The sequence below is a fragment of the Entelurus aequoreus genome, linkage group LG26, assembly GCF_033978785.1.
Source record: "Entelurus aequoreus isolate RoL-2023_Sb linkage group LG26, RoL_Eaeq_v1.1, whole genome shotgun sequence".
In the NCBI taxonomy this organism is placed as follows: Eukaryota; Metazoa; Chordata; class Actinopteri; order Syngnathiformes; family Syngnathidae; genus Entelurus; species Entelurus aequoreus.
In genome coordinates this window covers 32,904,653-32,922,613 of record NC_084756.1, presented here as the reverse complement: position 1 = coordinate 32,922,613, position 17,961 = coordinate 32,904,653, and the positions used below count along the sequence as shown (strand labels likewise).

At 39.3% G+C, this 17,961-nt stretch overlaps 1 protein-coding gene across 10 annotated transcripts in view; it reads right to left on the bottom strand.

Moving 5' to 3' along the window:
* The window catches only part of setd5 (SET domain containing 5), a 111,555-nt gene that overhangs the window by 8,131 nt on the left and 85,463 nt on the right, over positions 1–17,961 (bottom strand). For 7 of the 10 annotated variants that reach the window (XM_062038203.1, XM_062038204.1, XM_062038207.1 and 4 more), the window contains 7 exons: positions 14,038–14,155; positions 13,658–13,890; positions 11,415–11,471; positions 10,816–11,301; positions 10,507–10,599; positions 2,522–2,802; positions 2,314–2,435 (listed from right to left, as the gene is read on the bottom strand). In XM_062038203.1, the coding sequence (XP_061894187.1) occupies positions 2,314–2,435; positions 2,522–2,802; positions 10,507–10,599; positions 10,816–11,301; positions 11,415–11,471; positions 13,658–13,890; positions 14,038–14,155 (1,390 nt within the window). The remainder of the gene's footprint in view (positions 1–2,313; positions 2,436–2,521; positions 2,803–10,506; positions 10,600–10,815; positions 11,302–11,414; positions 11,472–13,657; positions 13,891–14,037; positions 14,156–17,961) is intronic. The other 3 variants (XM_062038209.1, XM_062038211.1, XM_062038210.1) reach the window with 1 other exon arrangement.

Below are 17,961 nucleotides of genomic sequence, written 5' to 3'. Positions count from 1 at the left end.
ACTGGTTGGGCAAACTCCCATGCACCCTCAAGGACCCTGCCCAGAGTATAGGGCTGGTCCACAGTTCCACGACCAGGACGAAAACCACACTGTTCCTCCTGAATCTGAGGTTCGACTATCCGGCGTAGCCTCCTCTCCAGTACACCTGAATAGACCTTACCGGGAAGGCTGAGGAGTGTGATCCCCCGATAGTTAGAACACACCCTCCGGTTCCCAGAAAAATCCCCTGCACTATTTAATGTCCAAAAATAATGTAACTCTTCAGTGGAGACAAGTCAAACACTTGTGTCAGGTGGAAAACTGGCATTCAGACTGAAGCCAGTTAGTTTAGACTGCCCACAAGCTCATTGATGGTGCTGCCTTTTTGCCAACGTGACACTGATTGACAGCATACAGAAACTTACCAATCAGCGGTCAGATGCGAGATAAGAGCAAGTCGCGATCATTCACAGGAGAAAGATATATATAGACTTACAATGTGAGCTTTTGTTTTCTAGAGGATCTTTTTGCTCTGGTGTGTCCTCCTTTGTGTTATTGATGTTTCCGTCTTGTTTTCATGTGTTTTTTGCCTTTTAGTTCGGGCACCTTAGGGACTGTTCAACAAGGGGTGCCACTTTCGTCAATTCTGCACTGCTTTTTTGTGGATTTGGGATCTGGCCATGTTTGCACCAAAGAACAGCTACTGGCTCTTTGACACACCATGGAGAGACCGGCAGGGCTGCGGCGCTGGCGTTGAGCGTTGGGATGGACGAGTTTCACGGAGCCCTGGCTGAAAGAGCATGTATCAGACTGGACGGATTCTGGCTCATCTGCGTGGACAGGACATTGACCGAGAGCGAGTGTGCAGCCTAGGATGGAGTCGGCTCACTTGGTTTCTTTGTTGGGTCTGTCCCGAACATAATGTGTATTATTTATTGCTCATTTGTTCTTATGTTTTACTTTTCTAGCTGTACGTAGAAATGGCACCGCTGAAGTGGCAGCTGGTTTCATCAGCTCTGTACTCCTTTCATGTATTTTATGTCCTTTCATTTTCCCTTTTGTTTTAATGTGGGTTTTTTTACCTTATTTGTTTGTGAAATTTTTGTATCTGCACTGCAACCACATTATTTCCCCATTTTGGGATAAATAAAGCACATCCTATTCTAAAAGTGTGAAGTTGTTCAATCAGCTCTGTTTCAGTTTATTAGGAACATGCATACAATACAATTACAATGTAATGTATCACATATTTCCAGTTGTTTCATTACAGCACGTACGGAAAGGAGTAGAAAGAAGCAGGTCTTATTTAATCCTACCCCTTTTCATATCATAGCAGTTTTATCTCATTTCTTTGTTCTCCGTAACAGAACAGTGAATAAAAAAATAAATACATATACAATAAGTAAGCAAAAAAATATTAAATACTTAATCATTATTTCTCTTTTTTTTTTAAAGGTTAAAGATGTTTATGATAATTCTTCTTCTTTATACTTAGTTTGAACAGTCTCTTAAACTGAATCATATTGATGCTTTGTTTGATTTCCTTGCTTAATCCAACTTAATTCCACATACGGCTATGCTAAAGGTTTTAAGTGTTGTATGTGCAAAATTATGTTTTAAATTAAATTTTCCTCTAAAGTTATATTTTTCCTCTTGTGTTTAGAAAAATTGTTGTACATTCTTGGGTGTAGCAAATAATAGTTTGCTTTGTGGAAAATTTTAGCTGTTTGCAAATGCACCAAATCGTTGAATTTCGATATTTAGGATTATATTTGTGATTCAATAAATAAAGGGTTTGTATGTTCTCTACATCCAATATTATGTATTATTCTAATACATTTTTTTTGTAACATCATTAGTTAATAAAGTGCACATTTGTAGTTATTTTCCCATATTTCTACACAATAACTCGGATATGTAACACTCGTGAGCAGTAGAGAATATGGAGGGATTTTTGGTCTAGAACATGTTTTGCTTTATTTATTATTGATGTGCTTCTTGCTGATTTATGTTGTATATTTTTTACATGAGGTTTCCAGTTCATTTTATTATCTATTATTACACCCAAAATGTGCTTTATTTAACTCTTTCAATATCTACTCTGTCTATTTGTATTTGTGTTTGACTTTCTTTTCCACTGTTACTGAACAGCATTATTTTACTTTTACTGAGATTGAAAGATAATCTGTTTTTGTCAAACCATCTCTTTAATTTGTTTATTACTTCTGTTATTATTTGCATTATCTTCTGTGTGTTCTCTCTTGAACAAAACACAGTTGTGACATCTGCAAATAATAATAAGTTGTGTTTTTTAAGTTGTCTACTATTGCCTACCAGATTCTTTCTCAGTAGAACTATTGCTCCTCTTGTACATTCGCTCCATCTTGATGCTCCTGAGCACTCGCTCCAATGCTCCCTGACCTTCTCGTAGACGTTCAACAGTGGTGGGGACCATCCTTAAAAGCGAGAAAAAGACAGTTGGTCAGTGTTGGACTTCATGAGAAATGTGCAAAACGGCTCTGAGCTGTAGCAGTGCACTCACCACTGATTGTTGTTCTCCTCATGTCTGGCCTGCACTGAAGAGCCATGGTGGTGCGGAGGACTGACCTCCTCAATCTGAGGAACAGAACTGCCGTGTCCCGATGAAGATGTGGAATTGTGCGGGGAGGCGAGGGGCTGCATCAGGTAATGGGGATGGAGGCTCTCCTGGCTGTAGTGCGTACCAGGCTGAGTGGGGGTGCTGCCCAGGGATGAACTACAGCTGGACAGCTCGGGGTCGCGGCCGACAACCTGCTTCCGCTTGCGGTACTCCAACAAGGACACCTGAAGCAGCAGAGGGAGCACCAGCTATGTGACACCTGCCGATACTCGGTCCGACGAGCACAACGCAACAGAAAAGTCATTCATGTTGACACAGGACAGTTGACTGATCGGCACCATGAGGACAAAAACAACATGCACCACACCAAAGCACTCACCTGGGAAAATAACCTTCAACTAACACAACAGCTTCAAATTCCACGGATGGCATCATCATAATAGGCAGGAAACATGTATAAACATAACTGCAGATCACGTCTCAATTCTGTATGCATAAGATTATATGCATAAAATGAACCCATAAGAAGCCAGAGACATTTAGCACACATTTTGGTCCAATACTACTGATTGATGGACAGATATGTTAGATATATATTACATTGTTCATGGTAAATGTAAAATGAACCAAAGAACACATTGATGTAAAATCACCGAAACCCTGACATTTATTTAGTCTTATCATTTTTGCTCTGGTGACAAATACGTCAAGTTGGACTTGTCATATCAATTTGAAAGCTAAAAACGAATAGTGATATTTTGCTTTCTCTAAATTCATTGCTTAAATATAGTAAGAGGAGTTAAATTGTGATATGTGACACACCATTAAAACATTACAATTGTTACATGGAGTTAAAAGGAATGAGCTTGTTAATAGGGGTGTCAAGACCATACCAATATTGGAGCCTTGAGTATTGGTTGATAGCGATACTGATCCGATCATACGGACGTATCATTTAGTAGAGTGGAATGTTAAACAAGGCTTGATGAAGTGAAATTAGTCATAAGAGAACAATGGTAGGTATGAAAAATGCTAACTTATTTATTATTAACTGTTTGGAATGGACTTATCATGCCTTTATTAAAAGGGGCTTTCCACATTGCACACAGTTACATTTTTCCAACCCCAAAAATATGACAACATCGCCGGCTATCTTATGTTACTATTGGTGGTTTAACAGAACATATATATTTAAAAAATGTTTCATAATGACTAATTACATTAAATAAAAATTGCTTGGCGGTCCGAGGAACAAGTTTTGTATTTAGGCCGTCATGTGCACACAAAAGCAGTGCCAGAGAAGCAAACTAATAAATCGCAGGCCTGTTGTTATCATAGAATATACATTTAATGATAAATAATGTTAACAGCTAATCTTTTGCCAAATCACTATCATAAGCTGACAACAAACATACGTGGAGCGTAGTTTTAGTGCTCAAAGCCAGAAGAAGGTTAGCGCCCTCTAGGCAGCCGTTTAGGAGTGCAAACGGTTCCTTAAATTTGGAGTGATAATTACTTTTTGGCAACACCTAGTGGCCACAATAATTCATGTTAAGCTCATTACATAGTAAGTTGAATGATGCTGATACGTTTGTTACTGAATACTTTTATACACATCTGCCTTGGAGACTTTGTGTGCGTAAGTAATAGACAACCCTAATTATTTGATACTTGTTTGTATTGACAAATTTTAGACTGCAATATTAGTCAATAAGCGTTGAACAATATTCAACAATTATTACATATGTCTAACTTGTGTGCTATTGCTATTGGACTGCTTGTATCGGAGATGATATCACATGCTAATATAATCCCATACTTGTTTTTTGGCGGCTATCCGACAATACCCCCTGGTAGTTTACCGGACACTGTTATTTTGAGGAATAGCCCGAGATAGTCACATGACTGTCACTACCAAAGGTTTCCTATACAACACCTGAGAGAGTTGAGGAGTCTGAGTCAAGCACAAAGCCTTACAGAACACTTTTGAACACATTCAAAGTAGTTTGGCTTCTTATGGGTTGAACGTTTGATAATGCAGCAGGCAGAAATGAAGGCAGAACACCACGATGCAACAGTAAAAAAAACACAACATCCACGGAAGGTTCAAGCAAACAAAGTAAAGACCTGTTGATGAACATGAGAGCAGTCATCTCATCTTAGTGTTATGACACAGAAAGAGGGGGTACACGGCAGAGGAGGAGGGATGATGAGCACACATCTGCTGACATAGAGGACCTCGCTCACCTGGATTCTCACCATATCAGAACCTCATGACATGACGTGCATGAGAGACAAATCTACATGGCAGTACTACTGTATGTTGCAAACATCACTGGGGTATTCATTGATTAAGATGTCAAAGTTGTTTGGCAACAACAGAGTATAGTTTCAATATGTTCAAGATGTTTGGCGCAGGAAATACTTTCTCTTGAACCGGACTGAGGAGATTAGAGGTGGGAATCTTTGGCTACCTCAAAATACGATTACAATTACAATTCAGGAGCTGCGATTTGATTAAAAAGCGATTATTGATGCATCTTTAATTTATGTATATTGATGCAGTTTTCACTAAATAAGCATTTATCACATGCAACTTTTAAAAACAGTGCATTTGTAATAAATTCCCACCACATTTATTAAATTCATGGAAATGTGGGCAAAACTGGAACATGAGCGTCCTATAATATAAGAACTGGTCGGATCTCTCGGTGAGGTGGCTTGCTGAAGACAGCCAAATTTTCATTACTTTATCATAAATAAATCAAATATCAACGTTTACTAATCGATTTTATAATCGTCCTAGTCTGAATTGCGATGCATCTAAAAATCAATTATTTCCCCCACCTCTAGAAGAGATTAGCATGAATCGCTAGCCATTGTGGTTCATAGGATAACTTGGAAGCGGTCAGTATTATTGGGTGAGACTTGAACCAAACAACAACCTGAAATGATCGAGGAACTATAGAAACTCTCGTGACATATCGCAGTATGTGGAATTGTTCTGAAAAGTAATGTGTCATGTGACTTAAAACTTCATCTTTAGTTGGCTTAGCTATGAATCAACATTTCACAACTTATGAATCCCACACAGAGGAAAAACTCGTAAAACTTTCAACATTAGTTCCAATTGGAAGGCAAGAACATTCACTAGTTGGAACTCTGGCTTCAGCTACTTGAAAATAGAACGAAGGCCCGAATCTCAAAAGGACTGAAAACATTTGCAGTCATACCTATCATGGGCATGAATGTCATATTGATATTCATGTGTCACCTTCCTTCTCAAATATTTGGTTGGAGCATCTTCAGCTTTGATTAGGACACACATTTGCTGTGTCATCATTTCCACAAGCTTCTGCAAAGGTACAAGATTTATTTCGCACCACAGCTGCGTTCATTCTTGGACCAGAACTGGTATTGATGACGGGAGATTAGGACTACGGCGCAAAGTTTCTTTACGGTCCTTAATAACCCCGTTTGAGTAGTTTTGACAATCTGTTTTTGAAACACATAATCATCTTGTTCAACAATTGAGAAGATACTCACTGCAACACCATAGCTTGTTGCTCTTACCTATTTGCGGAGTTAAATACAGGTGCTATGCAGTGTGTATAGTTAATAATACATACCGTCACCTTAACCTGCAGTGGTGTAGAATGTTACAGACGGTCTTATTAACATGACTGACTAACTGCAGCTGGGCATTTCATTAATTGATTTAACAGACAATACTCACTGGATGGAGAATGTCCAAGAAACTTAGTGATAATGGAATGATGGTAGATTGACACACGTTGGTAAAGACTATTGGAGACATTTCTAAACAAGTGTAGATTCCAACGTCATCACTTTAAGAGAAACAAGTTATTTTGACGTATCAGAACTTTACCAATGTCTTTAAGTAAACCTCAAACAAAAGGATATTGGCTGGCAAGTACAAAGGCTTAAGTCTGCCACAAAGTGTAAACTTGTGAAACACTTGTGTCACTGTCCACAGTGAGGACACTTGAAAGAAAAAACAGGTCTGATATCAATGCCTGTTAGTTCCCCTGAAACCTGAAGCTGCCCACATGGACAAGCCGATGTCTTCTGGACAAAGGTTTTTCATTCAGACGAGACAAAGACGGAGAGGGTGTGTTCCCATAAGACAAACATCCAAGCACATCAAATATGTTTTTAAAATGGATAAAACGAGCTAACATCAAACTTCCCTAAGATCAGACTTCAATTCCACTGAACTGACATTTGGGAATTAAGCTTAAAAGTCCAGCGTGTGCCAGGAAACCAAACAATTTAAATGAAGTCCAAAAAAATAGATGAAATATTCAGCCATAATTGTGCTAGCGGTTTGAAGACGACTGCAAAGAGCAGTTGCTTGTGGTGAAATGTGCTATTGCTAAAGGACATTACACCATAATATTCAGAATCAGAATAATAAAGTGTATGTACATATGGAATGGAACAAGATGCAGCAAAATAACACCTTAATCCACAGGAAGCATGCTGAAGTAGTCAAGGAGTACAAATAAATCTTTGAAAACCTGCTAAAATTCTCCTCTAACACGGAGGATATTCTCAAAAAACGTCAGCAACGGAAATAGCTTCTTAGAAAGCTCAAGTCCTTCAAAGTCAGCAAGAACAACAACCTGACTTTCTACTACTCCTTAATTGAGAGCATCATTACATTCTCTATAACCTGCTGATTCCACTCTACTAGCCTCAAGTACAGAAACCGGTCAAAGTCTGTTCTAAAATCACTGGACTTCCTGTAAGGACTCGGTCTACAAACTACGAGCAGCAGACAGTCAAGTTAGCGGGTCGGATCATGCAGGACTCCTCACACGCTCTCTTCCCAGCGTTTGAGTGGATCCCTCAGGACGTCGGCTTCGTTGTCCCGACTGCAGGACACAGACAAGAAGAGCAAACTTTGTCCCCTGTGCTGTTTAACTCCTCAACTCTTGATCCCCAACTCCCCCACCCGCCTGATCCTAACTAACCCCGAAGACTTTTTCTTATTATGCTAACAGCAGACTTCATGCACTACAGTCACTTGATTATTATTCTTACAGTATACCATTTATATATCTCAAGTATACTTTTAATCAATCTTCCTATTATGTGCCATGCACCACAATCACTTTATTATCTACTGCCTACTTGCTCTTAGCTCTGTATGTGTATGTTTTCATTTAACTATCATTTTGTGTTTAACTTGAAATTGTCGCTCATTTACTGCTCTGTGTGCCTCTAAATTGCCCCCCGGGGACAAATAAAATTTTTTTAAATTGAATTGAATATTAGGCTTGTAGAAATGAACGCTTTAATCTACCATCATTATTACTTTGGTCAAAACTATCGCAATTGACCCATCTGCATCACAAAATGACTGACTAAAACTAGAGATGTCCGATAGTATCGGGCTGCCGATATTATCGGCCGATAAATGCTTTAAAATGTAATATCGGAAATTATCGGTATCGGTTCGGAAATTATCGGTATCGGTTTCAAAAAGTAACATTTATAACATTTTAAAAGGCCGCTGTGTACACGGACGTAGGGAGAAGTACAGAGCGCCAATAAACCTTAGAGGCACTGCCTTTGCGTGCCGGCCCAGTCACATAATACCTACGGCTTTTCACACACGCTAGTGAATGCATACTTGTTCAACAGCCATACAGGTCACACTGAGGGTAGCCGTATAAACAACTTTAACACTGTTACAAATATGCGCCACACTGTGAACCCACACCAAACAAGAATGACAAACACATTTCGGGAGAACATCCGCACCGTAACACAACATAAACACAACAGAACAAATACCCAGAACCCCTTGCAGCACTAACTCTTCCGGGACGCTACAATATACACCCCCCGCTATCCTCTATGCCCCCCCTCAACCACCTCATGCTCTCTCAGGGAGAGCATGTCCCAAATTCCAAGCTGCTGTTTTGAGGCATGTTAAGAAATATAATGCACTTTGTGACTTCAATAATAAATATGGCAGTGCCATGTTGGCATTTTTTTCCATAACTTGAGTTGATTTATTTTGGAAAACCTTGTTACATTGTTTAATGCATCCAGCGGGGCATCACAACAAAATTAGGCATAATAATGTGTTATAATTCCACGACTGTATATATCGGCATCGGTTGATATCGGAATCGGTAATTAAGAGTTGGACAATATCGGAATATCGGCAAAAAAGCCATTACCGGACATCTCTAACTAAAACTAAAGGAAATCCAAATGATGTAACGGTCTAGCAGTTGTTCCTCTCTGCCAGAGCTATTCAAATGAGCTATTCAGTTCCAAACTTGGAAGACAAACATTTTTGCCGCAAATTCCTAAAATAACCACTGGAGTGCTCCTGTTGTATAGAGGAACTTGGACAGGAAACACATTGGCAGATCCTTGCATTGACATTTTAACCCTGTTAGCAAACGTGGAACATTGGGGTCCAAACTTGTGATTTCATTTACATAACTGAGGTGTTCCTCAAGGCACCAGTTTAAATCCTCTCTTTTTTGGCTGTTACACATTTATGTGTTTCTGTGGCACGTGTACTTCAGATGCAGTCAGTAGTCATGTGTTCAACTTCTTTGGTTGTTCTTTAGCTGTATGTTCCGTCCTCAAATTTGCGCTCCACGAGCCAAAAAAAAAGTCTGCAGGCTCTAGAGCGTTTTCTATTCGGGTTGCAGTACTATGGATGCTACCTCAGTACAAGCATTTAAGTACCACCTTAAAACTAATTGATATACTCTAGTGTTTTGGTAGATTATGTTTAGACCAGTTGACCTGCCCCTTTTCTTTTCTGCTCTTTCCCTCGCTCCGCGATACCAGTAGGTCATGGATAATTTCTGGAGAGGTACCATTCTGGAAAAGGCGCAAGCTGTTCCAAGTCGTGACCCGGGGTGGACCACTCTTCTATGCATCAGTTGGTGACATCTCTGTGTTGTCAATTTGTCTACATGGAAGAAGATCCCCCTATGAGCCTCTGCTGGCTACCCGATGGATTAGACTCTCACACTATCTATTTATGTAACAATTCAATAACTGTACCCACTTGGCATCCATTGCAGCCGGTCAACCAGGAAGAATGTTCCCACATCTGCTGCCCCTCTCTAAGGTTTTAGCTTTGGAGTTTTTCCTTGCCCGGATGTGTGTTCAGATAAGGGGATGTCGTGGTTTGTGAAGCCCTTTGAGGCACTCGTGATTAAGGGCTATAAAAATACATTGGGATTGATTGATACCAGTGGTGTTCCTCAAGGTTCCATTTTAGGTCCTATCTTTTTCATAATTTTGGCTATTCAACTGGTGGTCCACAATCGTAGATCCAAAAACTTGTGAGACACATATTTGCAGCAGATTCTTAAAAACACAGGAGTGCTGTCACAGAGATGATCTTTGACTGGCTTTTTTCCAGAAGATCCTAAAGAACAGCAGAGCACTGCTGCAACTAGGGACAAAATTAATATAGAGCAAAATCAAATGTCTACTGTAGAGGTCGCTAGTTCTCAGGAAAATACAAAAAAAGACTAATAGTGAAGGACGAAAGGAAGAAGTCTTCCCCCCAGTTCTTAGCTTCCTGGAAATGTAGTATAGAATATCCCTGCTCTATACATTTACATCAGAGTTGTGATAACATACAGTAAGAGGAGGAGAACATTGTCATTCATGCCCATGATGTGTGAATGTACAGCTCGGACTGCAGCTGTAAATTGCAAATTGTGGCTCCCAGAGCTCTGAAAATAGGTCTAGAAAAAACACCGCTCAAGTATTTGGAGTGAGAATCTAAGCTAGGTTTAAGGGGCAGAGCTTTTGGTACATGGGGTGGGGATGCTTTATGCAGATGGACCAAAAGTAAATCAAAAGAAACAATATTGACATGCACACTTCTAAAATGTAGTTGTCGGGAGAATAGTCACCATATTTTGAACAGCCTTGTATTGACTTCTTAGAGCTATAGCCTGGTAATCTGGCCTCCCTGTCAGCAGACTAAGGGTATGCTGGGTGGCCCTCTGCCTTGGAAGAAAAGTGGAAGAGAGACTTGGCAAAAAGTATCAAGTAGGGAGAAACTTAGGGAGAAAAGGGGAGTGGAGGGGGAGGAGGGCTACATCATTTCATATAGTCACACAAATATATATTCATACTGCTCTGGGTATCAAGCACCACCTCTACCTGAACAGGTTCGCACACTATATATATAGTCAGTGAATTGAAAGTAGTCAACTTGCCTTCTTTTTTTGTGGCGGGTTGCTGGTGTGTGGAGGTGTGCCACTCTCTGGGTAGCCTCCCCCATAATGAAGTTCATTAAAAGGCGACGTACAGCTGGGCCCAACGTCCCCATGTAGCCCCTGGCTACTCAAAGAATTGTGGAACGACTGTGCGGGGGAGAGACCTTCCTCCGAGAGAGAGAGACGTCGGTCTGCGGCAGCATGGTTTGCCAAGTTAGCGTTGAGGGGTGAGCACGTGTATATGAGGTTGAACTCTGTCCTGAAGGCCTGCTCCCTGCTTTTCAGGGCTCGGTCTGAGGTGGCAGTGGACACTTGCTTTAAGGAAGTGATTCCTGCAGACAGGGATTCCTGGGAATCATTGCCTAAAGATGTTCCGGGGATGGAAAAGTCCTCTGAGGGTCCAGCCATGGGGCTCTCCAAACTAGAGGGCAGTGAAAGATCTGGGAACTGACTCCGAGGGATGTCAAAGTCTGTCTGGAGACATGGCTGACAGCGGTGAGGTAGGACAAAGGAGACAGGAAACAGTATTGTTAAAAAAACTATTAAATATATAAATACGCGCTTCATTGGGTATGTCAACTTCCAGCAAATGTACATACCTCAGGAGATATGGATTCTGGCCGGTGAACGGGTGATGCCTCGGGGGATGATATGTTCTAAAGATAAATGCAGTCACTGTTACATACTTCAGTCACACACACATATATATCTCACATAATATTTGATTGATGACTAGTTTTCAACACCAATGATAAATTGCACATTTGTGAGATGACAGGCAAACACATGCTTTGACGTTTTTGCGGTTATTTAAAAAGTGGATTGCATACAGTAGGAAATTATTTGTTTTTTCTAAGTGTGCCTACTAACAAAGATATGACCAGGCCACCATTTCTAGGATATATTTATTTTAACAAAGAAAGGCGGAATGTACAACGAAACAGTACAAAGGTTTGTAGGTGAAAAAAGTATTTGATTCCCTACCAATGATTACAGGGAACTACACTTTTTGGGGGGAATTTTGCCAATCATTCACAATTCTTATGTAAGACAAGAACACGTTTTTCTTTTTTTATGCATTTTAACTCGTAAATAAACGCTTGCAAAAGTCAGTTAACAATGAAGGTAATGGAATTAGCTTAAATCCACCTATAAGATGCTCTAAAAAACATCCAAAAACATCCATCAACGTTTTATTTTCAAGCTGTAAGTTTATATAGTACAGGCCAAACGTTTCGACACACCTTCTCCTCATTCAATGGGTTTTCTTTATTTTCAAGACTATTTTCATTGTAGATTGTCACTGAAGGCATCAAAACTATGAATGAACACATGTGGAGTTGTGTACTTAACAAAAAAAGGTGAAATAACTGAAAACATGTTTTATATTCTCGTTTCTTCAAAATAGCCACCCTTTGCTCTGATTACTGTTTTGCACACTCTTGGCATTCTCTCGATGAGCTTCAAGAGGTAGTCACCTGAAATGGTTTTCACTTTACATGTGTCAGTTTTAATGTCGTCAGTGACAATCTAAAGTCATGAAAATAAAGAAAACGCATTGAAATGAGAAGGTGTGTCCAAACTTTTGGCCTGTACTGTATATATATATATATATATATATATAATGTAGTAACAGGAAGATTCATAATAACATGTAATATTTGCATATTTTGATCCTCTTACGCATACGGCGGCGGATTAATTTCACAGACGCATCACAATATTCACTTTTCCCTTTAACAACAAACACTTACCATTCAGCACAAAGTGCTCAACAAGAAATACAAACTTTGAAGAAAATAAAACAATCACTGTACAAAGTCTGCTCTCACCGGGATGCCGGCTGGTGGGATGTTCATATATTCCCCCAAAAGATAAAGAATTATTCATACGTGTCACAAAGGTTAAAAAAAAAGAAGAAAAAAAACGACCAAACGAGCGTATTTTCATGACTTTCTCACAATGTTAATTTACAAGTTGACTGTCAAAGTTGACCAACTCCTCGGTTTATTGCAACAACCTTCTACTATCCAGGTGAGACGTATGATTTATAATCTAGAATTAACTTTCGCCAGCTCAGAGGTGATGCAGCAGCTCCTGGCTCAATATGTCAATACAGCAGTTAGCTCTCTGTGAGTCATCACGGCGCCGCTAAAAATAGATTGTCTGCAATAGCATGTAAAATAAGAACATCGCTAATACTTTTTGATTAATATTCAGGTCATGAGATGTAAACGGAGTATTGTTGGCAGTTTTTGGAATATTTTTTAAGGGCTTTATGGGTGCAAAAAGTGTACTTCCATAAGCATTGACATACATTTATTATTGCACTATGGTTATACAGTTAACAGGAAAGCATCGAAAAATAACTCAAATGCTCTGAATAACTTGCATTTTAAGTATGACATGTTAGATAAATGGCTAGTGGATAAGAGGCACACACAATATTGACAATAACAAAACATTGCACTAAGGATTGAGAAAAAAGGCATCCACACCGAAGAATAACAAAAACTTTATGTCATCCAAAAAAATATTAAATACATTTTGAATTATATGTAAAAAATAAAATACAAATAATAAATTAATATAAATATAATGAGAATATTAGTAGTAATAATTGCAATAAAGTAGTATTAAGTCTCTTATATGTATAACATACACCATCTACACCACCACGGGCAAGACCAAAGAACTGAGACCAAAATGGAGCTGTGACTAAGTCTTTTCCACCAAATACAATTTAATGTATTACCTTTATTAAATGTTATATTTTATGGATTGTGTTCTTTCTCTGTTAAAATAAACACACTTGAGTGTGTGCGTGTGTAGTCATACGTACTTCAAATTGCAGAGGTGTGTTGCAGCGGCTGGTGGGAAGTGAGGGCATGGGTGAATATGCGAGGCCGTTGGGTAGCAAGGAGCTAATAAAAGTGTTGTGAAGCAGGGGAAGTATGGGGTCCTCAGGGAGAGGCGGCGTGATGGGCGACAATGGGCGAAGCAGGTGGTCAGACGGCGTCGACGTCGTCTCGGTCATATACTTTGCATGGCGCTTCTTGAAAGGTGCGTTCAGTTCTGTCATTTGAAAACATAAAGTTAGCAATTTTCATTACACTCGTTTTATTCTTGTGTGCACTAGTTACTCCTTTTGCAGAATCATTTTCTCCTGCATACAAACCACAGTAGTGGGAGTCAAATGGAATATGAAAATGAAATGTGTACCGCTGGACAAGGGATTTGGGGTGGATCTGCTGCTGGTGCTTTGCTGGGAGGAAGTGGATTCTGTACCGTCCTCCACACTGGCTGAACAGCTCTCGTCCTCCACTTGCTTGATCCATCTCTGCATGACCAGAACATTATGACAGCCATACTTTAAACGGACATCCACAAAGTGTACACGCATGCTGTCATGTACTACTTACAGTTCACGGGCCTGAACACACAATTTAAAAATACATATTACGCCTATAATTTGTCAGGATATCAACAGTCAAACATGTTTGATTGATTTCAGCAGACAGACCAAATGTAAAAACATATATATTAAAATAACATCGGATAGTAATAAATTAATTATTAAAGCAAAATAAATATTTGATGCCAATGAAAAAGGGGGTTAAGTACTTGATGTAGAAATAATTATTGGCAAGCACAAATGTTTCTTGTAGTTGTACTACTTGTAGTAGTGTATTAATGTATTGTAATGTCCTGCAGATGTAGTAGTGTACTTGTAGTTGTACTACTTGTAGTAGTGTATTAATGTATTGTAATGTCCTGCAGATGTAGTAGTGTACTTGTAGTTGTACTACTTGTAATAGTGTAGTAAGGTATTGTAATGTCCTGCAGATGTAGTAGTGTACTTGTAGTTGTACTACTTGTAATAGTGTAGTAATATATTGTAATGTCCTGCAGATGTAGTAGTGTACTTGTAGTTGTACTACTTGTAGTAGTGTATTAATGTATTGTAATGTCCTGCAGATGTAGTAGTGTACTTGTAGTTGTACTACTTGTAGTAGTGTATTAATGTATTGTAATGTCCTGCAGATGTAGTAGTGTACTTGTAGTTGTACTACTTGTAATAGTGTAGTAATGTATTGTAATGTCCTGCAGATGTAGTAGTGTACTTGTAGTTGTAGTACTTGCAACAATGTACTTGTAGTTTCTTATAGTTGTACTAGTGTACTTGTAGCAGTGTATTTGTAGTGTCTTGTAGTTGTAATAGTATATTGTAGCATCTTGTAGTTGTAGCAGAGTGTTGTAGTACCTGTAGTAGTCTATTGTAGTTTCTCGTAGTGTGAAAAGCGTACTTATAGTTACTAGTAGCTGTAGTAGTGTAGTGTAGTTGTTTATAATTGTATTAGTTTCTTGTAGATGTAGTGTATTGTAGTTACTTGCAATTGTATTTTCTAGTTTCTTATATTTGTAGTAGTATATTGTAGTTTCTGTAGTGCATTGTAGTTCTAGTAGTGCTGTAGTGTATTGCAGTTGTAGCAGTGTGTTGCAGTTGTAGCAGTGTATTATAGTTGTAGCAGTGTATTGTAGTTGTAGTAGTGGATTGTAGTTGTAGCAGTGTATTGTAGTTTTAGTAGTGCATTATAGTTGTAGCGGTGTATTGCAGTTGTAGCAGTGTATTGTAGTTGTAGTAGTGCATTGTAGTTGTAGTAGTGCATTGTAGTTGTAGTAGTGCATTGTAGTTGTAGTAGTGCATTGTAGTTGTAGTAGTGCATTGTAGTTGTAGCAGTGTATTGCAGTTGTAGCAGTGTATTGTAGTTGTAGCAGTGTATTGTAGTTGTAGCTGTGTATTGTAGTTTTAGTAGTGTATTGTAGTTTTAGTAGTGTATTGTAGTTGTAGTAGTGCATTGTAGTTGTAGTAGTGTATTGCAGCTGTAGCAGTGTATTGTAGTTTCTTCTAGTTGTGGTAGTGTATTGTAGTTTTAGTAGTGCATTGTAGTTGTAGTAGTGTATTGCAGTTGTAGTAGTGCATTGTAGTAGTGTATTGTAGTTTCTTCTAGTTGTGGTAGTGCATTGTAGTTTCTTCTAGTTGTGGTAGTGCATTGTAGTTTTAGTAGTGCATTGTAGTAGTGTATTGTAGTTTCTTCTAGTTGTGGTAGTGCATTGTAGTTGTAGTAGTGCATTGTAGTTGTAGTAGTGCATTGTAGTTGTAGTAGTGCATTGTAGTAGTGTATTACAGTTGTAGCAGTGTATTGCAGTTGTAGTAGTGCATTGCAGTTTTAGTAGTGTATTGCAGTTGTAGTAGTGCATTGCAGTTTTAGTAGTGTATTGTAGTTGTAGTAGTGCAGGGGTCGGCAACCTTTACCACTCAAAGAGCCATTTTGGCAAGTTTCACACATTAAAGAAAGTAATGGGAGCCACAAAATATGTTTTTAAAATTTAAAATGAAAAACACCGCATACAAAGCTTAAACGCTTTGTGCTATGTTAACTAGGGGTCTCAGACACACGCACGCACTTTAATGTGGAAATTTGATGTTAGTGCAGCCCGCGAGTTTTGAATGAATGTCGCTTGCGTCACACTTGCCAACACTCTCATTTTTCCCGGGAGACTCCCGAATAACAGAGCGTGATGACACTGCATTTGGCGCCCTCTACAGTCTGCCCAATCAGTGTACCTGCTCGGCCACAAGTGGAAGGCAGCTTTGGCTTGATAGCGTTACAGACAGCAAGGCTACTAAGTCAACAGCCACACATCTTACACTGACGGTACCAATACCCAGAATCCCATGCAGCCCTAACTCTTCCGCTCAACCAACGCACGGAGAGGGGGGGGGGGGGGGTTGATGTGTGGGGGGATTTGGTGGTAGCGGGGGTGTATAATGTAGACCGGAAGAGTTAGGGCTGCATGGGATTCTGGGTAATGGTTGTGTTGTGTTTATGTTGTGTTACGGTGGGATGTTCTGCAGAAATGTGTTTTTCATTCTTTTTTGGTGTGGGTTCACAGTGTGGCGCATATTTGTAACGTAACAATGTTAAAGTTGTTTGATACGGCTACCGTCAGTGTAAGCTGTGTGGCTGATGAGTAAGTATGCTTTGCTGTCTCCTGTGTGAGCAAGTAATAACAACATGCAACATGTGGCTGGACTGGCACGCTGTATGTAAATGCTATAGAGGACAATTACTGCAGTGCAATTAGGGCACGCCTTTTATTTAGCAATTAGAGTGTAAATAGGATTATATTTTCCTGGGAGTAGTCTATGAGAGACACTGACATCCATAAGTCTCCTGGGAAAATCGGGGGGGTCGGCATGTATGTAGCTGAGCCGCATCAGAGTGGTCAAGGAGCCGCATGCGGCTCCGGAGCCGCGGGTTGCCGACCCCTGTAGTAGTGTATTGTAGTTGTAGTAGTGCATTGTAGTTTTAGTAGTGTATTGCAGTTGTAGTAGTGCATTGTAGTAGTGTATTGTAGTTTCTTCTAGTTGTGTTAGTGTATTGTAGTTTTAGTAGTGCATTGTAGTTGTAGTAGTGTATTGTAGTTTTTCCTAGTTGTGTTAGTGTATTGTAGTTGTAGTAGTGCATTGTAGTTGTAATAGTGTATTGTAGTTTTTCCTAGTTGTGGTAATGTATTGTAGTTGTAGTAGTGCATTGTAGTTGCATTGTAGTTGTAGTAGTGTATTGTAGTTTTTTCTAGTTGTGGTAGTGTATTGTAGTAGTGCATTGTAGTTTCTTTTAGTTGTAATAGTGTATTGTAGTTTCTTCTAGTTGTGGTAGTGTATTATAGTTTCTTCTAGTTGTGGTAGTGTATTGTAGTTTCTTCTAGTTGTGGTAGAGTATTGTAGTTTCTTGTATCTGTAGTGTATTGTAGTTCTAGTAGTGTATTGTAGTTTTTTGTATCTGTAGTGTGTTGTAGTTCTAGTAGTGTATTGTAGTTTTTTGTATCTGTATTGTGTTGTAGTTCTAGTAGTGTATTGTAGTTTCTTGTATCTGCAGTGTATTGAAGTCGTGGTGGTGTATTGTAGTTTCAGCAGGGTTGCAAACAACGTTCCCTCTAAGGAGCGCGCCTGCGCAATTGCGAACTGCTCAAGCGTCCTCTGCGCACAGCAAATATATGCCGCGCACCAAATCAAACCCATCTGAATTCTAAACAAAATAAACACATAATTTAATCTGTATAATTTTGCAATGCAACTCT